General features: G+C 40.7%; 1 protein-coding gene across 1 annotated transcript in view; it reads right to left on the reverse strand.

Moving 5' to 3' along the window:
- Positions 1-324: 324 nt before the first annotated feature.
- The window catches only part of LOC114226102 (adhesion G protein-coupled receptor E4-like), a 99,778-nt gene continuing 76,666 nt past the window's right edge, over positions 325-23,436 (reverse strand). Inside the window, exons 12-16 of the mRNA XM_088017743.1 lie at positions 23,244-23,310; positions 22,566-22,657; positions 21,210-21,390; positions 3,991-4,086; positions 325-1,894 (exon numbers count right to left, since the gene is read on the reverse strand). Coding sequence (XP_087873869.1) covers positions 1,787-1,894; positions 3,991-4,086; positions 21,210-21,390; positions 22,566-22,657; positions 23,244-23,310 — 544 coding nt within the window. The 3' untranslated portion in view covers positions 325-1,786. The remainder of the gene's footprint in view (positions 1,895-3,990; positions 4,087-21,209; positions 21,391-22,565; positions 22,658-23,243; positions 23,311-23,436) is intronic.

The raw sequence follows: 23,436 nt of genomic DNA on the forward strand, positions 1-23,436 counted from the left end.
AACAGCTGGCTGACCACAAAGGACTTCTTCAGCAGTTGCCTGTTCACTATGAACTAATGCCTAGACCAGTAAATTCTCAACAGGATCATTTCTATTCCCAGGTGACAATGTCTGGAGACATTTTTGATTGTTGTAATAGGTGTATGGGTGGGGTGGTTACTGGCATCTAACTGGTAGAGGCCAGGGATGCTGCTCAACATCCAGCAATGCAAAGGATAGCCACCCACAATGAAGAATTATAAAACCCAAAATGTCAATAATGCAGATTTTGAGAAGTAATGCTCTAAGTGGAGGCAAGGAACTTTCCACTTATCACCTTTTTAATTTATCATTAAGACATTTATCATTCTGGCCTTCCAGAAGTTTATGATCCAAGCAGGCATGATTTACAAGCACACACATCATGTGTGCAACAGCACACAAAATACAGGGTAAGTCAAGTCATACGGATGCCAATAGAGCAAGTAAAGGAGATGGATTTCTGAGAGCTAGAAGAAGAAAAGGTTCTTGAAGGATGAAGAAGCTAGTTCTTAACGAAAGCAAAGGAGTGAGAGAGGCAGAAAAGAGAAAGAAAGCAGACTTCATGTTGGGAGGGGAGGAAAATTATTGAATAGAGAGGTCCAAGCCCACAGCACCTAGAACATTTGGCTGGTTTATCCTCTTCTTGAAACTGTCTTGAACACAAAAACAGCAGCAATACTTGTGGGGCTTAAGTGCAAGGATTTGTCAACTGCCCAGGAAGGTTGCATTTCCTGCAGGTTTTATTTGTGCAAATTTGAAATTGCAGATATAAAAATTAACACCGCAGGCATACCTTTTGAAAGCATGTGAATCTCTCCAAATTTTTACTGTTCAAAAGGAATAACAATATTTTAAGGTCAGCAAGTGGAGTGAATCATACACTCTTGTTGCATTGCTGCCATGTGGAAGAGACACTGGAGCTGATTAAGCAGAAAAGGGACACAGTCTTTGGTCCACCACCTAGAAACTGCACACGAAATCTCTTCAAATGAATCTGGCAACTCTTTGCTGCTATTTTTACCTTTCCTGCTGTAATCATGTAAAATTGGTTTTAAAATACCTTCTGGTAACAAAGTTAGCCATGCATTTATTAATTCCAGTGCTAAAAAACATTCCTAGAATCCAATTACTTTGAAAAAGAAATTAGAAATATTAAAAGAAAACAAATAAGGCCAAACAACTGCTGTGACCTTCATGCTGTTGGTTTGGGAGCATTTCCAGATGACACTAAGAAAACAAAATTTACCCAATAAATAAGTTTGAAAGTCATCAAACAAAGGAGTCGGTGCTGGTCTCCTGGCCACAAGACCCTTCCTGTTGACAATGTGCTCCTAAGATGGATGGTGGTGGAATTTTGCATTGCAAGAATGCAACCTCCTTTTTAATACTTATTCATATGGGAATTACTGAATTCTGAAAGTGTCGAGTTTGCAAAATCTTCAGGAGCATAAAATGCAACCAAATGCCCAGAGAGAGAAACCTGCCAGGTGACTCTAGATGTTGGCCAATAAATCCTGGGCAAGTTAGCAATAGGTGGAAGAAGAAAGTCCCCTTATTTCCTTCATTATTAAAAATTATTCCTTGAACATTTAATGGCATGTGATAAACAATACTGGGTATGGGTCTCAGAGGTCTCCCCATGACCCCTTCTAAGGACCTAGAAGCCAATAGAATAAGGCCTCAGAACTGCTTTCAGGAGGAAGATACAGATGGTGGCATTTGTCCAATCCACGTGTAACCACAGGGGGCGCTGTCCAGAAGCAGCTCAGTTTTCTGTTCTTAGCCAAAAAGCAGAGATAGGAGTCTGACGCTGAGGTTGCACAGAAGCAGCATCTCTTCTGGGAAAGACTTCTGATGGCGTCCCTGGTTCCTCCTATTCGGGGAGATAATATGTAGAACAAGCTGAAGAGAAATTAACACCTCAGGAAATGACAAGCCAGAATTTCTAAGATCCAAAGTTCATTAAGATCTGACTAATATCTTAATATCTGACTTTACAGCCTTTCCTCCACCAAACATCATCTATGATGGTCTTTTTATTTATCTGATCTTTTCACAAACATTTGCAGGGTGTTTGTTTACTGTGTGCCAAGCAGCACTCTAAGCTCTTAACACGTATGACCTCGCTTTCTTCTCATGATGAGATAGATCCTATCACCATCCTCATCATACAGATGAAGTCCTGAGGTTTAGAGACAGTAAATGGCTAGCACAGGCTCATGCAGCCTGGAAGTGGTGGAGTTGGGACTTGAACTCAGGCACGTTGGCTCCATTCAAACAATGAAGGATCACTAAATGCTACAGAGGATCAATGAAGACTGTAAGGTTGAAATCCACTTTTTGTTTTTTATTTTTACGTATTTAATTTTTTTAGAGAGAGTGTGAGAACGAGTTGGGGGAGGGGCAGAGAGAGGGAGAGAAAGAATCTCAAGCAAACTCCATGCCTAGCTCAGAGCCTGAGGTGGGGCTGGATCTCACAATCCTGAGATCATGACCTGAGCTGAAACCAAGATTGGGATGCTTCACCGACTGAGCCCTGAATATGTGCTTTTTAGAATGTAAAATGTTGTCCAAAGATAAGAGGAAAGGATCACTGATTGGGGCCTTCTATATAGTTGACTCTTGATAATGTGGTGTTCATACAGGTAGTGTTTACATGGTTCAGAGTAGAGCAAAATGCTTTCATGTACATTGTTTTGTTAGTCAACCAGACATTTCAATGATGAACGAATTGAGGCTCAGGGAGGTTAAGCTCCTTGCCCAGCATCTACCAGCTGGAACCTGAAAGAATCAAGATTCAAACTCAAATCTGGTGAACCCCAGAATCCATGCAATGGGTTCCACTATGCGACATACTTTTGGAGACCACATGTGTTGGGACAGTTCCTTTACACAGTTCAGGTTGACATAACCTTTGACTGCTGGTGATTTCAGCCAAGGGGTGAATCAGTGGCATATACTTATACTGTTAGGACACAGTCAGCAGCCAGTAAACAGACTTGTCCTCGGTCTGAGAGTGCATGTCCCAGGAAGCTGGTCCCAAAAGTTGTTGACGATCTGGAGTGACAAACAACTCTGGTGACAACCAAGGAATGCTGTCAACTTTCAGAGGAAAACAGACCTGAGTCTGAACCCCTGTACCCAGCTGAGTAGCTTCAGCCCAATTATGTGGACTTTCCCAGTCTGAGTTCTCATCTATAAACAAAGACCTTAGACACTCAACAAGTTAAGTGAGCATCTTTTGTGGGCCAGGCATTGCTCTAGGTAGAAGGAAAATCATAGTAACCATAGCACTGAAACTTACAGGGGGTAGAGATTGACCAAACATAAACACTTTCATGTTTTCCAGAGTAAGACAAATATCATACAGAGAGGCACATCATGCAGAGAATTAAAATAGAAGGTGGTGATAGACAATGAAAGATTGTCAGTGGCCACCGTACAGGAAACCAAACTCCCCCCACCTCATGAGTCCTGATTTCTTTTCACAGCTCTGTATTTTTCCATAGCCCACATCACTTTGTGAAATACTGTATAATCCATGTTTGGGGATTTATTCTCAGCCTCCCCTAACCAGAATAATAGTTCTGTGAGGGCAAGGATTTTTGTCAGTGTATCTTCTGCTGTTTCCCCAGGACCTAAAACAGCACCTGGCATGTACTGGCTACTCAGTAAATATTTGTTAAGTGAACATTGTTAAATAAATTTAAATTTTTTGATAAATATCATTTGGATATTTATGGAAAGACTGGAGAAAGAGAGGAAGAGAAAGGAAGGAAGGGAGGAAGGAAGGAAGAAGGAAGGGAAGGGAAGTGTTCCACTGATTTTGGCCTCAAAAACCAGAAACCACCAGCATAATGGAAGTAATGCAATTTCTCTTTTCCTTCAGATCAAGAGACCAGGAAACTCCTGGCAGTACAAGATGTTGGGTTCAGCCAGTACACAGCATTGTAGAGAAGTTGGTCTTACCGTTTTGGTTTGGGTCGTAGAATGTGTTACTTCAATACTTTCAGTTTTAACCGCTTTCCAGATCCCACTAAACCACTTCTTGTATTCCATTCGCACCTGAGGAATATAGAGGTTTGTGTCACATTAGGAGCTTGCTTAGGGAGAAAGGACCCTGAATAGGAGGTTAAAGATATACATGCCAAGCCCCATGACTACCCTCTCATTGGTTTCCGGTATAGTCTTGGACATCCTCTTCTTGGTTCATTCTAAAATTCAACTTTTGTTGAATGTATTTACTAAATGTATTTAGTAAATGTCAGGCATCACAAAGTCTCTGTAGAGTCTATAGAGTGGTGGTGGTGATGATGATTCTGACAATGAAGAGGAGGAGGAGGGAGAAGGTGATGGTTATCACGGAAATGATGATGGTCATAATGATGACAGTGTAGATGATGGTGGTGGTGGTGGTGATTATAACAATGAAAGTCAACATTTATTGAACACTAGCAATCTTCAGTACACTTTATTTTATGCAATATATCATTTCATCCTACATAAAGCAAGTGAGGAAGGTTCTTCTGTTACCCCCAGTTAAAGATAAAGAAGCTGAAGCTGTTGGAAGTAAATGGACTTATTCAAGGTCATACAGCCAGCATTCAGCACCTCATCATTCTCACACCAGAGCCCCGACACTAACTGCTATGCTGAGCCATTCCCTGTGATTGCATGGATTCCTTCCTGAAACCTGTTAACATGTTATAAAAAGATATTTAAATATTTAATATTCAACATTATTTCACAAAGACACTTAAGTTGTACTGTACTTCTGGGTGTGAGGATACCAACAATTAAGAAGGCACTAGGAGATGAAAGAGAAATAAATGAAGTGTTATGCTGCTGTCTTTGTCACCAGCATCTTAATGGTTGGTAGTCCTGCCCAATAGCAAAGTGAGAAAAGCCAGGAAAACTATTTCCAATCATCTAAAAGGAGTAAAAATACAAGAAGATGACCCTTACAAGAACTTAATGTATGCCAAGGACTGCACTAGGAGATTCATATTGCATTATCTCTCTTTTTTTCTTTTTTAACTTTCTTTCTTTCTTATTTTATTTTAATTTTTTATTATTATGTTCAATTAGCCAGCATATAGTACATAATTAGTTTTTGATGTAGTGTACAATGATTCATTAGTTGTATATAACAGTCAGTGCTCATCCCAACACATTCCCTCCTAATACCCATCACCTGGTCACCCCATTCTCCCACCCCCTCCCTTCTGTAACTCTGTTTGTTTCCTGGGGTCCAGAGTCTCTCATGGTTTGTCTCCCTCTCTGATTTCTTTCCTTTCACTTTTCCCTCCCTTCCCCTGTGGTCCTCCACAATATTCCTTATGTTCCACATATGAGTGAAACCATATGATAATTCTCTTTCTCTGCTTAATTCATTAGCATAATCCCCCCCAGTTCCATCCATCTCAACGTGAATGGTGGGTATTCAAACTTTAGGATGGCTGAGTAATGCTCTTTGTATATATGAACCACATCTTCTTTATCCATTCATCTGTTGAAGGACATCTCCCCTCTTTCCACAGTTTGGCTATTGTGGCCATTGATACTAAGAAAATTGGGGTGCATGTGCCCTTCTTTTCACTACACCTGTATCTTTGGGGTAAATACCTAGTAGTGCAATCACTGAGTCGTAGGGTAGCTCTATTTTTAACTTTTTGAAGAACCTCCATACTGTTTTCCAGAGTGGCTGCACCAGCTTGCCTTCCCACCAACGGTGTAAGAGAGTTCCCCTTTCTCCACATCTTTGCCAACATTTGTTGTTTCCTGTCTCGTTAATTTTAGCCATTCTAACTGGTGTAAGGTGGTATCTCACTGTGCTTTTGATTTGTATTTCCCTGATGGCAAGTGATGTGGAGGATTTTTTCATGTGTTTGTTGACAATTTGTATTTCTTCTTTGGAGAAGTGTCTGTTCATGTCTTCTGCCCATTTCTTGACTGGATTCTTTGTTTTTTAGGTGTTGAGTTTGAGAAGTTCCTTAAAGATCTGGATACCAGCCCTTTATCTGTAATGACATTTGCAAATATCTTCTCCCATTCTGTGGGTTGCCTCTTCGTTTTGTTGACTGTTTCCTTTGCTGTACAGAAGGTTTTTATCTTGATGAAGTCCCCAAAGTTCATTTTTGCTTTTGTTTCCCTTGCCTTTGGAGACGTGTCTTGAAAGAAGTCACTGTGTCCAATGTCAAAGAAGTTACTTCCTCTGTTCTCCTCTAGGATTTTGATGGATTCCTGTCTCACATTGAGGTCTTTCATCTATTTTGAGTTTATCTTTCTGTATGGTGTAAGAGAATGGTCTAGTTTCATGCTTCTGCATGTGGCTGTCCAGTTTTCCCAGCACCATTTATTGAGGAGGCTGTCTTTTTTCCACTGGATGTTCTTTCCTGCTTTGTCGAAGATTAGTTGACCATAGAGTTGAGGGTCCATTTTTGGGATCTCTATTCTGTTCCATTAATCTATATGTCTGTTTCTGTGCCACTACTATGCTGTCTTATGATCACAACTTTGTTGTGATATAGCTTGAAGTCAGGCATTGTGATGCCCCTAGTTTTGTTTTTATTTTTCAACATTTCCTTGGTGATTCAGGGTCTTTTCTGGTTCCATACAAATTTTAGGACTTTTTTTCCAGCTCTGTGAAAAATGTGGATGGTATTTTGATAAGGATTGCATTGAAAGTGTGGTTGCTCTGGCAGCAAGATATTTTTAATAATTTTTTATTGTTATGTTAATCACCATATATTACATCATTAGTTTTTGATGTAGTGTTCCATGATTCATTGTTTGTGCATAACACCCAGTGCTCCACGCAGAATGTGCCCTCTTTAATACCCATCACCAGGCTAACCCATCCCCCTCCCCCCTCCCCTCTAGAACCCTCAGTTTGTTTTTCACAGTCCATCGTCTCTAATGGTCTGTCTCCCCCTCCGACTTACCTCCCTTCATTCTTCCACTCCTGCTATCTTCTTCTGCTTTTTTTTCCTTAACATATATTGCATTTTTTGTTTCAGAAGTACAGATCCGTGATTCATCAGTCTTGTACAATTCACAGTGCTCACCAAAGCACATATCCTCCCCAATGTCTACCACCCAGCCACCCAATCCCTCCCACCACCCACCACTCCAGCAAACCTCAGTTTGTTTCCTGAGATTAAGAATTCCTCATATCAGTGAGGTCATATGATACATGTCTTTCTCGGATTGACTTATTTTACTCAGCATAACACCCTCCAGTTCTATCCATGCTGTTGCAAATGGCAAGATCTCATTCCTTTTGATGGCTCCATAATATTCCATTGTGTATATATACCACATCTTCTTTATCCATTCGTCTGTCGATGAACATCTTGGTTCTTTCCACAGTTTGGCAGCAAGATATTTTAACTATATTTATTCTTCCAATCCCAGAGCATGGAATGTTTTTCCATCTCTTTGTGTCTTCCTCAGTTTCTTTCATAAGTGTTCTGTAGTTTCTAGAGTATAGATCCTTTACCTATTTATTTAGATTTATTCCTTGGTATCTTATGGTTTTTGGTGCTATTTGGTGCATTATAAATGGAATCAATTCCTTAATTTCTCTTTCTTCAGTTACATTGTTAGTCTATAAAAATGCCACTGATTTCTGTGCATTGGTTTTGTATCCTGCCACATTGCTGAATTGCTATATGAGTTCTAGTAATTTAGGGGTGGAGTCTTTTGGGTTTTCCACATAAAGTATCATATCATCTGTGAAGAGTGAGAGCTTGACTTCTTCTTTGCCAATTTGGGTGCCTTTTATTTCTTTTTGTTGTCTGATTGCTGTGATTAGGGCTTCTAGTATTATGTTGAACAACAATGGCATGACCATACAGAAAGACAAATTCAAAATGGATGAAAGACCTCAATGTGAGACAGGAATCCATCAAAATCCTAGAGGAGAACCTAGGGAGTTGCCTTTTCAACATTGACCACAGCAACTTCTTTCAAAACATTCCTCCAAAGGCAAGGGAAGCAAAAGCAAAAATGAACTTTTGGGACTTCATCAAGATAAAAAGCTTCTGCACAGCAAGGAAACAATCAACAAAACAAAGAGACAAACTCCCACAGAATGGGAGAAGATATTTGCAAATGACACTACAGATAAAGGGCTGGTATCCATGATTTCTTCTTTAAATGTTTGGCAGAATTCCCCTGGGAAGCCATCTGGCCCTGGACTCTTTTGTTTTGGGAGATTTTTGATTACTGTTTCCATTTCCTTGCTGGTTATGGGTCTGTTCAGATTGTCTATTTCTTCCCGTTTCAGTCTTGGTAGTTTATAAGTTTCCAGGAATGCATCCATTTCTTCCAGATTGCCTAGTTTGTTGGCATATAGCTGCTGTTAATAAGTTCTAATAATTGTCTCTATTTCCTTGGTATTTGTCATGATTTCTCCCCTTTCATTCATGATTTTATTAATTTGGGTCCCTTCTCTTTTCTTTTTGATAAGTCTGGCCAGAGGTTTATCGATTTTTTTTAAAGATTTTATTTATTTATTTGAGAGAGAGAGAATGAGAGATAGCACGAGAGGGAAGAGGGTCAGAGGGAGAAGCAGATTCCCTGCTGAGCAGGAAGCCCGATGTGGGACTCCAGGATCATGACCCGAGCTGAAGGCAGTCGCTTAACCAACTGAGCCACCCAGCACCTGAGGTTTATCGATCTTATTAATTCTTTCAATGAACCAAGCTTCTAGTTTCATTGATTTGTTCTACTGTTCTTCTAGTTTCTATTTCATTGATTTCTGCTCTAATCTTTATTTCTCTTCTCCTCTTTGGTTTAGGCTTTATTTGCTGTTCTTTCTCCTGGTCCTTTAGGTGTAAGGTTAGCTTGTGCATTTGGGATTTTCCTAATTTTTTGAGAGAGGCTTGGATGGCTATGTATTTCCCCCTTAGGACCACCTTTGCAGTATCCCATAGGTTTTGGACCGATGTGTTTTCATTCTCATTGGTTTCCATGAATTGTTTACATTCTTCTTTAATTTCCTGGCTGGCCCATTCATTCTTTAGTAGGATGCTCTTTAACCTCCAACAGTTCGAGTTCCTTCCAATTTTTTTCTTGTGGTTGAGTTCCAGTTTCAAAGCATTGTGTTCTGAAAATATGCAGGGAATAATCTCAATCTTTTGGTATCGGTTGAGACCTGATTTGTGACCCAGTATGTGGTTTATTCTGGAGAAAGTTCAATGTGCACTCGAGAAGAATGAGTATTCTGTTGTTTTAGGATGGAATGTTCTGTATATACCTATGAAGTCCATCTGGTCCAATGTGTCATTCAAAGCTCTTGTTTCTTTTTTGATCTTCAGCTTAGATTATCTGTCCATTGCTGTGAATCGAGTGTTGAAGTCCCCTACTATTAATGTATTTTTTCAATATGTTTCTTTTTTTGCTTATTAGTTGTTTTATATAATTGGCTGCTCCCATGTTGGGGGCATAGATATTTACAATTGTTAGATCTTCTTGTTGGATAGACCCTTTAAGTATGATATAGTGTCCCTCTACATCTCTTACTACAGTCTTTGGTTTAAAATCTAATTTGAAGCACTGGGTGTTATACGAAAACAATGAATGGTGGATCACCACATCAAAAACTAATGATGTAATGTATGGTGATTAACATAATAAAAAAGTAAAAGAAACCTAATGATGTATTGTATGGTGACTAACGTAACATAATAATAATAATAAAAATCTAATTTGTCTGTTATGACGATTGTTACGCCAGCTTTCTTTTGAGGTCCGTTGGCATAGTAAATGGTTCTCCATCCCCTCACTTTCGGTCTGGAAGTTTCTTTAGGTTCAAATGAGTCTCTTGTAGACAGAATATGGATGGGTCCTGCTTTTTTAACCAATCTGAAATCCTGTGTCTTTTTATGGGAGCATTCAGCTTATTTACATTGAGAGTAACTATTGAAAGATATGAAATCAGTGCTATTGTATTGCCTGTAAAGTCCTTGTTTCTGTAGATTGTCTGGTTAATTTCTGGTCTATATTACTCTTGGGGTCTCTCTTTGCTTACCAAATCCCCCTTAATATATCTTGCAGGGCTGCCTTGGTGGTCACATATTCTTTCATTTTCTGCCTGTCCTGGAAGTTCTTTATCTCTCCATCCATTCTTTTTTTTTTAAATATTTTATTTATTTATTTGACAGAGAGAAAGCGAGAGCAGGAACACAAGCAGGAGGGGTGAGAGAGGGAGAAGCAGGCTTCCTGCGGAGCAGGGAGCCTGATGTGGGGCTCTATCCCAGGACCCTGGGATTGTGACCCAAGCAGAAGGCAGACACTTAATGACTGAGCCACCCAGGGTGCCCCTCTCCATCCATACTGAATGACAGCCTTGCTGGATGAAGTATTGTTGGCTGCATGTTCTTCTCACTTAGTACCCTGAATATGTCTTGCCAGCCCTTTCTGGCTTGCCAGGTCTCTGCTGATAGGTCTGATGTTATTCTGATGTTCTGTTCATATGTAAGGAATCTCCTCCCCCTAACTGTTCTCAGGATAGTTTCTTTAGCTGTAAGATTCACAAGCTTCACTATTATATGTTGGGGTGTTGATCTATTTTTATTGATTTTGGTAGGGGTCCTCTCTGCCTCTTGGACTTGAATGGTTGTTTCCTTCCCCAGATTAGGGATGTTCTCAGCTATGATTTGTTCAAATATACCTTCTAGTCCTCTCTGTCTCTCCACCCTCTCAGGGATCCCAATAATTCTGACATTGGAACGTTTCATGGTATCATTAATCTCTCTAAGTCTATTTTATGGGCTGCTAGCTGCCTATTTCTGTTTTCCTCGACTTCCTTCCTTTTCATCAGCTTAAATTCTAGATCACTATTCTCTATTCTGCCTCATTTACTCTGGCTTTTAGATTATCCATTTTGGATGGCATCACAGTCATAGCATTTTTTTCTTTAAATTTTTTGTTGTTATGTTAATCACCATACACCATTAGTTTTTGATGTAGTGTTCCATGATTCATTGTTTGTGCATAACACCCAGTGCTCCACGCAGAACGTGCCCTCTTTAATACCCATCACCTGGCTAACCCATCCCCCCACTGCTCTCCCCTCTAGAACACTCAGTTTGTTTTTCAGAGTCCATCATCTCTCACGGTTCGTTTCCCCCTCCGATTTACTTCCCTTCATTCTTCCCTTCCTGCTATCTTCTTCTTCCTTTTTTTTCCCTATCATATATTGCATTATTTGTTTCAGAAGTACAGATCTGTGATTCAACAGTCCTGCACAATTCACAGCGCTCACCATAGCACATACCCTCCCCAATGTCTATCACTCAGCCACCCCATCCCTCCCACCCCCACCCCTCCAGCAACCCTCAGTTTGTTTCCTGAGATTAAGAATTCCTCATATCTGGGCGCCTGGGTGGCTCTGTTGGTTAAGCAACTGCCTTCGGCTCAGGTCATGATCCTGGAGTGCCTGGATCGAGTCCCGCATCGGGCTCCCTGCTCGGCAGGGAGTCTGCTTCTCCCTCTGACCCTCCCCCCTCTCATGTGCTTTCTCTCTCATTCTCTCTGTCTCTCAAATAAATAAATTTAAAAAAATCTTAAAAAAAAAGAATTCCTCATATCAGTGAAGTCATATGATACATGTCTTTCTCTGATTGACTTATTTCACTCAGCATAACACCCTCCAGTTCCATCCACGTTGTTGCAAATGGCAAGATCTCATTCCTTTTGATGGCTGCATAATATTCCATTGTGTATATATACCTCTTCTTCTTTATCCATTCATCTGTCGATGGACATCTTGGCTCTTTCCACAGTTTGGCTATTGTGGACATTGCTGCTAGAAACATTGTGGTGCACGTATCCCTTCGGATCTCTACATTTGTATCTTGGTGGTAAATACCCAGCAGTGCAATTGCTGGATCGTATGGTAGCTTTATATTCAATTTTTTGAGGAATCTCCATACTGTTTTCCAGAGTGGTTGCACCAGCTTGCATTCCCACCAACAGTGTAGGAGGGTTCCCCGTTCTCCGCATCCCTGCTAACATTGTCATTTCCTGACTTGTTAATTTTAGCCATTCTGACTGGTGTGAGGTGGTATCTCATTGAGGTCTTGATTTGGATTTCCCTGATGCCGAGCGATGTTGAGCACTTTTTCATGTGTCTGTTGGCCATTTGGATGTCTTCTTTGGAAAAATGTCTGCTCATGTCTTCTGCCCACTTCTTGATTGGATTATTTGTTCTTTGGGTGTTGAGTTTGATAAGTTCTTTATTGATTTTGGATAGTAGCGCTTTATCTGATATGTCATTTGCAAATATTTTCTCCCATTCTGTCGGTTGTCTTTTGGTTTTGTGGACTGTTTCTTTTGCTGTGCAAAACCTTTTTATTTTGATGAAATCCCAATAGTTCATTTTTGCCCTTGCTTTCCTTGCCTTTGGCGATGTTTCTAGGAAGAAGTTGCTGCGGCTGAGGTCGAAGAGGTTGCTCCCTGTGTTCTCCTTTAGGACTTTGATAGACTCCTGTCTCACATTTAGGTCTTTCAACCATTTGGAGTCTATTTTTGTGTGTGGTGTAAGGAATTGGTCCAGTTTCATTCTTCTGCATGTGGCTGTGCAATTTTCCCAACACTATCTGTTGAAGAGACTGTCTTTTTTCCATTGGACATTCTTTCCTGCTTTGTCAAAGATAAGTTGACCATAGAGTTGAGGGTCCATTTCTGGGCTCTCGATTCTGTTCCATTGATCTATGTGTCTGTTTTTGTGCCAGTACCATACTCTCTTGATGATGACAGCTTTGCAATAGAGCTGGAAGTCCGGAATTGTGATGCCGCCAGCTTTGCTTTTCTTTTTCAATTTTCCTCTGGCTATTCGGGGTCTCTTCTGGTTCCATACAAATTTTAAGATTATTTGTTCCATTTCTTTGAAAAAAGTGGATGGTATTTTGATGGGGATTGCATTGAATGTGTACATTGCTCTAGGTAGCATTGACATCTTCACAATGTTGGTTCTCCCAATCCATGAGCATGGAACGTTTTTCCATTTCTTTGTGTCTTCTTCAATTTCTTTCATGAGTATTTTATGGTTTTCTGAGTACAGATCCTTTGCCTCTTTGGTTAGATTTATTCCTAGGTATCTTATGGTTTTGGGTGCTATTGTGAATGGGATCGACTCCTTGATTTGTCTCTCTTCTGTCTTGTTGTTCGTTTATAGGAATGCCCCTGATTTCTGTGCATTGATTTTATATCCTGCCACTTTACTGAATTCCTGTAGGAGTTCTAGGAGTTTTGGGGTGGAGTCTTTTGGGTTTTCCACATACAGTATCATATCATCTGCAAAGAGTGAGAGTTTGACTTCCTCTTTGCCGATTAGGATGCCTTTGATTTCTTTTTGTTGTCTGATTGCTGTGGCTAGGACTTCTAATACTATGTTGAGTAGCAGTGGTGATAGTGGACATCCCTGCCGTGTTCCTGACCTTAGGGTAAAAACTCTCAGCTTTTCCCCATTGAGAATGATATTTGTTGTAGTGTTTTCATAGATGACTTTTATGATATTGAGGTATGTACCCTCTATCCCTATACTCTGAAGAGTTTTGATCAAGAAAGGATGCTGTACTTTGTCAAATGCTTTTTCTGCATCTATTGAGAGGATCATATGATTCTTGGTCTTTCTTTTGTTAATATATTGTATCACGTTGATTGATTTGCAGATGTTGAACCAAACTTGCAGCCCAGGTATAAATCCCACTTGGTCATGGTGAATAATCCTTTTAATGTACTGTTGGATCCTATTGGCTAGTATTTTGGTGAGAATTTTTGCATCCATGTTCATCAAGGATATGGGTCTGTAATTCTCCTTTTTGATGGAGTCTTTGTCTGGTTTGGGGATCAAGGTAATGGTGGTCTCATAAAATGACTTTGGAAGTTTTCCTTCCATTTCTATTTTTTGGAACAGTTTCAGGAGAATAGGTATTAATTCTTCTTAAATGTTTGGTAGAATTCCCTTGGGAAGCCATCTGGCCTTGGGCTTTTGTTTGTTGGGAGATTTTTGATGACTGCTTCAATATCCTTAGTGGTTATAGGTCTGTTCAGGTTTTCTATTTCTTCCTGGTTCAGTTTTGGTAGTTGATACATCTCTAGAAATGCACCCATTTCTTCCAGGTTATCTAATTTGCTGGCATAGAGTTGCTCATAATATGTTCTTATAATTGTTTGTATTTCTTTGGTGTTGGTTGTGATCTTTCCTCTTGCATTCATGATTTTGTGGATTTGGGTCATTTCTCTTTTCTTTTTGATCAGTCTGGCCAGGGTTTTATCAATCTTGTTAATTCTTTCAAAGAACCACCTCCTAGTTTCGTTGATCTGTTCTACTGTTTTTTGGTTTCTATTTCATTGATTTCTGCTCTGATCTTTATTATTTCTCCTCTCCTGCTGGGTTTAGGCTTTAGTTGCTGTTCTTTCTCCAGCTCCTTTAGGTGTAGGGTTAGGTTGTATACTTGAGACCTTTTTTGTTTCTTGAGAAAGGCTTGTATTGCTATATACTTTCCTCTCAGGACTGCCTTTGCTGAATCCGAAAGATTTTGAACAGTTGTGTTTTCATTTTCATTGGTTTCCATGAATTTTTAAAATTCTTCTTTAATTTCCTGGTTGACCCATTCATTCTTTAGTAGGATGCTCTTTAGCCTCCATGTATTTGAGTTCTTTCCGACTTTCCTCTTGTGATTGAGTTCTTGTTTCAAAGCATTGTGGTCTGAAAAGATGCAGGGAATAATCCCAATCTTTTGGTATCGGTTGAGACCTGATTTGTGACCTAGGATGTGATCTATTCTGGAGAATGTTCCATGGGCACTAGAGAAGAATGTGTATTCCATTGCTTTGGGATGGAATGTTCTGAATATGTCTGTGAAGTCCATTTGGTTCAGTGTGTCATTTAGAGTCTTTATTTCCTTGTTGATCTTTTGCTTAGTTGATCTGTCCATTTCAGTCGGGGGGTGTTAAAGTCCCCCAGTATTATTGTATTGTTGTCAATGTGTTTCTTCGCTTTTTTTATCAATTGTCTTATATAATTGGCTGCTCCCATGTTCGGGGCATAGATATTTACAATTGTTAGATCTTCTTGTTGGATAGATCCTTTAAGTAGGATGTAGTGTCCTTCCTCATCTTTTATTACAGTCTTTGTTTTAAAATCTAATTTGTCTGATATAAGGATTGCCACCCCAGCTTTCTTTTGGTGTCCATTAACATGGTAAATGGTTTTTCACCCCCTCACTCTCAATGTGGGGGTGTCTTTGGGTCTAAAATGAGTCTCTTGCAGACAGCATATTGATGGTCTTGTTTTTTAATCCAATCTCACAGCCTGTGTTTTTTGATTGGGGCATTTATCCCATTTACATTCAGGGTAACTATTGAAATGACACTAAAATGAATTTAGTGTCATTGTGTTGCCTGTAAGGTGACTGTTACTGTATATTGTCTATGTTCCTTTCTGGTCTATGTTGCTTTTAGGCTCCCTCTTTGCTTAGAGGACCCCTTTCAATATTTCTTGGAGGGCTGGTTTCGTGTTTGCAAATACCTTTAGTTTTTGTCCTGGAAGCTTTTTATCTCTCCTCATTTCAATGACAGCCTAGCTGGATATAGTATTCTTGGCTACATATTTTTCTCGTTTAGTGCTCTGAAGATATCATGCCAGTCCTTTCTGGCCTGCCAGGTCTCTGTGGATAGATCTGTTGCCAATGTAATATTTCTACCATTGTAGGTTACATATCTCTTCTCCCGAGCTGCTTTCAAGATTTTCTCTTTGTCTCTGAGACTTGTACATTTTACTATTAGATGTTGGGGTGTTGACCTATTTTTATTGATTTGAAGAGGGGTTCTCTGTGACTCCTGGGTTTTGATGCCTGTTTCCTTCCCCACATTAGGGAAGTTCTCTGCTATAATTTGCTCCAATATACTTTCTGCCCCCCTCTCTCTTTCTTCTTCTTCTGGGCTCCCAATTATTCTAATGTTGTTTTGTCCTATCTTATTGCTAATCTCTTGAAATCTGCCCTCGTGGTCCAGTAGTTGTTTCTCTCTGTTTTTCTCAGCTTATTTCCCATGATTTGGTCTTCTGTATCACTAATTCTCTCTTCTGCCTCATTTATCCTAGCCGTTAGTGCCCCCATTTTTTATTGCACCTCATTAATAGCCTTTGTGATTTTGACTTGGTTAGATTTTAGTTCTTTTATTTCTCTATGAAGGGTTTCTCTAATAACTTCCATGCTTTTTTCAAGCCCAGCTAGTATCTTTAAAATCATGATTCTGAACTCTAGGTCCAACATGCATTAAAGTTTGTATTGAGTAGGTCCCTGGCAGATGGTACTACCTTTTGTTCTTTTTGCTGAGGTGATTTTTTTTGTCTTGTCATTTTGTCCAGAGGAGAATAGATGAATGAGAGAACAAAATACTGACAGGTTCACAACGTTCCCAGAAAATATACTCTAAACAAATTAGAAAAGACCTGAAACCAGGGGAAAAGAAAGAGAAAGAAAGAAAAAAGAAAGAGAAAGAAAAAAGAAAAAGATAAAGATAAAAACAAACAAAAACTGAACAAAACAAAAAAAAACAGAATATGATCAAATATAATCAGGCTAGTGTATAGATCAGTGCTACGTACTAGATTTTGGGTGTATTTTCGTCTGTTAGAAGAAAGTGCCTCCTAAAATTTTAAAGAAAGAAAGACTTATATATGTACAAAATAAGGGTTGATACAATGAAGGGATGGAAGATGACTGTAAAGATGAAAATTACAAAAAATTTTAAAAAAGGAATTAATAAGTTACTTGAAAAAAGAACGAAGATTAAAAAAAAAAAGAAAGGAAAAAAGGGGGAGAGAATGTGATCACGCAGGAGACTAGAACAAAGCCATACACCAGAGATTTAGGGTATATTTTGATCTGTTAGAAGAAACTGTATCTCAAAATTTTAAAGAGAGAACAACTTATATATATATGCCAAAAATAAGGGTAACTACTATGAAGGGATAGAATATGACTCTAAGAATGTAAAACAAAAATGTTTTTTTTTAAAAGTGATTGATAAGATGTTGTCTGAAAAAGGGAAAAAGAAATTAAAAAAACAGTTAAAAAAATTAACTTTGAAAGACTAATGAATCATGGTAAAAAAGCCATGAATTCTATGTGCAGTATTCCCCTAGCGCTGGAGTTCTCCCGTTCTCATTGATCGCTAAACTTGGTCTTGGCTGGCTGTTCATGCTGATATTCTGAGGGAGGGGCCTGTTGCCCTGGTTCCCAAATGTCTTTCCCAGAGGTGGTATTGCCCCGCCCTTGCCGGGTCTGGTCTAAGTAATCTGCTGGGGTTTGCTCTCGGGAGCTTTTGTTCCCTGCAAGCTTTCAGTACAGCTTTGGAGGACGAGAGTGAAAATGGCAGCTTCCCAATTTCCGCCAGGGAGAAGGGAGAACTCGGGGCCCCGCCCCCTGAGAAAAGCAGTCAATCACTCCCGTCTCCCCAGTCTCTGGCTGCACTCCGTGCTCACCTGGCCTGTGACCGAGGGTTTCTATCTCTGGCACCTGACCCCATGTGGAGTCTCCAAACCCAGCAGATCCCTGCGGTGCGCTCCCGTACTGTTCCTCCTGGGGGGAGGAAGGGGAGTCTCCCTGGATCTGCCATTTGTTGGGTCCCTGCTGGAGGAGAAGTGGCCTGACTGTGCCACGGATCACGGTTTATGGCAACCCCGAGCTGAGAGGCCGTGCCTCGGCTCTGCCTCTGCAGCCAGCTTCCCCGCTCCGATACCTGGGAGCTCTGCCACACTCAGGCACCCTCGGTCTTTCTGTGACCCCAAGGGTCCTGGGACCACACTGTCCCAGGAGGGTTCCACCCCCCGCTTAGCCACTGGAGCGACGTCCCTCAGTGGAGCCAACTTCTAAAAGTTCTGATTCTTCGCTCCACGGTTCTATCACTTGCCAGAAGCGGCTGACGGAGGTCCCCTCTCCCGCCCTCTATCCTCCCAAATATTGCCTCAGATTCATTTCTCTGCACGTCCTACCTTCCAGAAAGTGGTCGCTTTTCTGTTCAGAGAGTTGTTGCTATTCTTTTCTTCGATCTCCTGTTGAATTCATAGGTGTTCAGAATGGTTTGATCCCTCTCCAGCTGAATTCCTGAGACCAGACGAAATCCAGGTCTCCTACTCCTCCGCCATCTTGCTCCGCCCCCTCTCTCAGTCATAGCATTTTTAAGTTTGGCCTGATTCGATCTCATTTCTTCCCTTAGAGATTCTATATTGTCACGAATGCTTTTTTTCCAAGCCTAGCTATTGACTTCATTATTGCTATCCTGAATTCTATCTCTGACATCTTGCTTATTTCCATACCCATTAGTTCTGTGGCAGAGGACATTGCCTCAGGTTCTTTTCTTTGTTGAGAGTTCCTCCTCCTAGTCATTCTGTAGAGGGGTGGTTGAGTGAATGAACAGAGTCCAAAATATCAACCACCACCCAAGCAAAATGCACCCTAAAAAAAAAATCCAAAGTGGTCGGGAGCTACCACAGATATGCAAACAAAGCCAAGATGATCCAAAAACAATAAAAAAAGGTGGGGGAGAGCTTATAATCTCTCAGGGTGGACAAAGCAGGGTTATCTGCCTGTTCCTGATTGATTTTTGGTCTGTGTGTTTGAAGACACTATATCCCAAAATTGCAAAGAAATCAGAACTTATATATTTATCAAGATAAAATTGAATAAAGTGAAAAATGGACTAGTATGGGAATAGTCTATAAAATGTGGAAGTGAACAAATAAAAGTTAAAAAGCAGCTTAAACCATAACTTGGGAAATAAGAATCTATTTGAAACACGAACAGGGTAAAACAAAAACAAAAAAAAAGAAAGAAAAAGAAAAGAAACAAAAAAGAAATGTAAAATTTTAGCCTGAAGAATAAATGAATCATGAGAGAACACCTGGAGCTCCCTATATTATTTTCCCCCTGGCACTGGAGTTTTACAGTCCTGTGGGAAATAAATTTATCATTCACCTGTTCTTCCAGTCTGTCTTCTGGGGGAGGGGCCTGCTGCTCAGCTTCTCAGGTGTCTTTGCCTGGGTGGAATGCCCCACCCCTTGTCAGGGGGATGGGCTTAATGTGAGCTGGTCATTTGTGTGGCTCTTGTTCCCTGGTGGCTTTCGGCTTCTCTTTAGAGGGTCAGAGTTAATATGGCCATTCAGGAATCTCTGGCCCAGAGCCACAAGTTCGCTGTCCCCTTTCTTCAATAAACCTTCCAGGTCAAACCATCTCCACTTCTGTGTGTACCAAACTCCACAGACTCGTGCTATTCCCACCCTCTGCAACTCTCCCAGGGGAGTTCTGGGGACCTGAGAGCATCTGTGCCCTTTGTGACTTTGCAATTGCTAGTGGCTGTGGGCTTGTGCATGCACCCTCTTCCGCGGCTCCCAGTTCATGGCTGGGTGCCTCCCCAGTGTTCTTTCATGGGCCACACCGCCCTGAGAGCTGTTGCCCAGTCTTGGGCGCAAGCCGTTTTCTATCTCCCCTGAGACGTTAAACAGCTTGCACCTTCTAGTCCTTTTCAGGGTGGTCAGGCAGAAAGTGGTCTCCCTACAAGCCAGCTGACAGTTTATGGTGACTGGATCTGAGAGTCCCTTCTGGGCTCACTGACCATAACCAGTCTCCTCGCTCCACTGCTTGGGCACTCTATTGGTCAGGATTCCCCATAATTTCTGAGTCTCCTGGAATTCTGAGACTACAATGATCGACCTAAAATTCTGCCCTATTCATCCCTTGTGCCCTTTTCAGAAAGGGAAATCTCTCACTGGAGCAGATTTCTAAGGGTCCCCATTTTTTGCTCCAGTGTTATAGCACTTTCCAGGGGCTAGCTTATGGTGGGGCCATTCCCCCTCTGTTTATCTCCTGATATTTCCCCGGAAGATTCAGGGTTCTACACCTCCTACCTTGCAAAAAGTTGTCATTTTTCTGCTTGTAGAGATCCAGATAAATCTTACATCTCAGGTTGAATTCATGTGTGTTCAGAATGGTTTGATAAATATGCATCTAACTTTGAGAGACTAGATGGAACAAGGTCCCCTACTCTGTTGCCATCTTGCCCCACCCCCCGCAATATCTCTTTTAATTCTTAATCCTGTGAGGCAGGTATTGCCACAAACACAGGTGAGACGATTGAGGCTCAGAGAGAGTGAGAAGGCTGGTCAAGGTCACACAGCAACCTACTCAGTGGAAAACCTACATTAGAACTGAAGTCACTCTGTTTTTGGCATAGTAAGTCAAATATTCCACTGTCCCTCCATAAAGTGCACCTCACTATAAGAGGCTTCTGTATCCTCTTTCTTGTGAACTCAGGTATGGCCAAGGAACTTGCTCCACTCAATGGAAGAGAGCTAATTAAGGTCACTTTGCCAGGATCTCTCTTCCCTTGGCCATGAGAATACCAGTGTTCTAAATAAGGGCTGCTTTTATTCAACCTATATCCCAGAGTGAAGACAATGTAGATCAAGCCATGGCTATGTAGCATGAGCAAGAAATAAACCTTTGTTGTTATAAACCACTGAAATTAGAGGGTGGTGGTTATAATTACTCATAATCATAATCTCCCTAATGCTGACTGATACATGCTTTCCTATGGACTGAACTATGTCTCCTCAAAATTCACATGTCAAAGCCCTAACTTCCCAGTATGACTGTATTTGAAGACATGATGACCTTTATAGAAGCAGTTAAGATTAAATGAGGCCATAAGGGTGGAGCCCTGACCCAATAGGATTAGTGTCCTGATAAGAAGAGGCATAAAAGCTCTCTCTCCTTCTCTCCCCCATGTAAGGGTAGAGCACGGTGGCCATCTGCAAAAGAGAACAGAGATCTCACCAGAACCCAACTGCACAGGAACCCTGAACTCAGATTTCCAGCCTCTAGAATTATACGAGAAATTTCTGTTGCCCAAGCCACACAGTCTATGGTATTTTGATATGTCATCCCCAGCTGACAAAGGCGTACTCTTAAGAGATAGGTGGAATGTGAAGGTTAGTCAGATGGTAGTGAAACCCAGAGCACACAGCATACCAAATCATCACCTAAAACCTCCTTTCAGAATAAGGAAACCCCAAATACAAATATGAAATGTCAGAGAAAGGTGAGAATGGGAACAGCCATTCAATAAGACTTTGAGAGTTGGCTATTGAGAAACAAAATAATTAGCCTTACCTGGCGATTAAGGAGACAGTGTACCACAAAGAGCAAAACACCCTGCAGGATATTGATGATGGTGAATATGTACGCAATGACTGATCCAATCACCTTCCCGACCTCTTCAATCATAAAAAGGCCAAGGCCCCAAGAACAGCCCAGGATAAATAGCTGAGCAATGGCTTTAAATGTCATGACTCTGAAAAGGAACAAGAGCAATAATAAGTATCATTCATCACTATGTGTTGGGTGCTGTGCTATATGCTTTGCACATATTACCTGATTTAAACTTCACATCAACCCCATGTGCTTAAGCGACCTATTCAAAGTCATACAACTCGAAGATGAGGCAGAACCCATGTTTTCCATGGCTGCTTCTGAGAATAATGCTTTTTCCTATTCTTGGAAGTGATTTATCTGCAAGTCTTTTACCTGGATCTGCTGGGAGATGTGTGGAAGTGCCCTCTGGAAATCTGTATTGGAAAATGTGTTAATGATGATATCATGACTTCAGAATAGAACATGCTGTTGTGTTTCTTCAACGGAAAGTTGTGTTTTATAAAACAGAATGGGGTTCTTAGCGGCAACTGTCTAGGAGAGATGACATGTGTGAGTGTGTGTTTGTGCATGCACACAGGGGTGTGAGCCTGCACTCATCAAACACGTGTAGAGGGATGAAGAAATGCCAGGAAGGGTGAAGCTGTGACCCTCCAAGCTGAAAACACTAAGGCGAAGAGATGTTAGGTTGGCCTGATAAGTAGATGAGATCAAAGCCAGGGTCTGAAATTGGAAAGATAGTCCTTTAAGTTTTGTCCACATGACTCACCAATGCCAATTTTTGCCCACCCTTGGGTAAAATAAGCACTTGCTCCTCTTATCAATGGGGGAATGGTAGTCGTGCCCACCACATAGATTAAAATTATGAGCATTCAGTAAAAGAATATTGGTAAATTCCAAACATCTACTAAGTTCCTAGTCGATGTTAGTTGTTCTTATTGTTATTTTTAATCATTTAGATCAGCACAGTAAGAACTGGGTGTCTACAACCAAGGATAATGGAGGGCAGAAGTGGGTGGACTCACGGGGTGGTGGAGGAAGGATAATGTTGATACTCTTGGCATGAATTTCAGATGAAGAGTTTTCTACACAAAGGAGGCACCCAATGAATATTTGTTGAATAAAGAGATCAAGGAGTACATTAAGCTACCTGAAATTTATAGTTTTTACTTCTAGAAGTTGTACCGCACACACCCTTTATCCAGTACCATGAAATTTTATATCAGATTTTTGTATAGGTTTTTCTTTCCCAGGGAGAAAGAAAAGTAGCCCTGTAGGAAAAATATGTGGATACCACTGATTCTGGGACCTTCTTACCTGGTGTCCTGAATGGTAGAAACGTCTTTATTGAGGGAGGAAAGTTTGCTTCTCAAAATCCACAGAATTTGGAAGTACAACACCAAGTTTATCTGTGGACACAGAATGAAATATTGACTTGGAATTTTATTTTGAGGCCGTGTCGTGCAACCCAATTTGAGGTGGACCTAAGTATCTTTTTTACAAAAGATACAGGCTTCATAGGATGTTTTGCTCTGGTCTTTTATACAGCATATTGTGTGTATATGGACCTGGGGCACTTGATACTTGATTAGGGTGACTACATAATGTATCATTCAAATCAAGATGCCTTGAAAGTGAAAGATTACTATTAATGTCTATACCAGGACAATGGATGTGATCAGGAAGTTGTTGGCAAACAGGAGAACATGTCACTCTGTGCAGAGTAGATACTTGCTAAATGCTTGTTGAATGAACAAACATAGGTTTTTTTACCAGAATCCCCTGCAGAGAGTTATATTATATCACAGCAACAAGTAATCCGTAAGGGAGCAAAGGAAAGACATATGAAGATAGTGTTTCTAGGAAGAGGCGTTAATCACATCAGGCTATATTTTCTTATCTTCACTTCATTTCCATTTTCACAGCAAGAAACACACTCCATGTTTGGCCAACCAGGGCAGACACATCCATAAATAACTATCATTAGTCACTCACCAAGATAATGACTGCCACTGGCCCCATGAAACTCCAGATGAACCCTTTATCGAGCTTGAGCCAGCAGCTGTTGAGAGAAGGGTATGCATGAGCTGCGTATTTCTCAGAGGGCAGAGAGCTTGAATTCAGACTCCTGTAGCAAGATCCAACCAGTGCTGGGAACCATTTTGCTCAGAACCTAGATTTTAGATGC

The sequence above is a fragment of the Eumetopias jubatus genome, unplaced genomic scaffold, assembly GCF_037043125.1.
Source record: "Eumetopias jubatus isolate StellerSeaLion01/CBP00866 unplaced genomic scaffold, mEumJub1_p1.0 scaffold_1, whole genome shotgun sequence".
Taxonomy (NCBI): domain Eukaryota; kingdom Metazoa; phylum Chordata; class Mammalia; order Carnivora; family Otariidae; genus Eumetopias; species Eumetopias jubatus.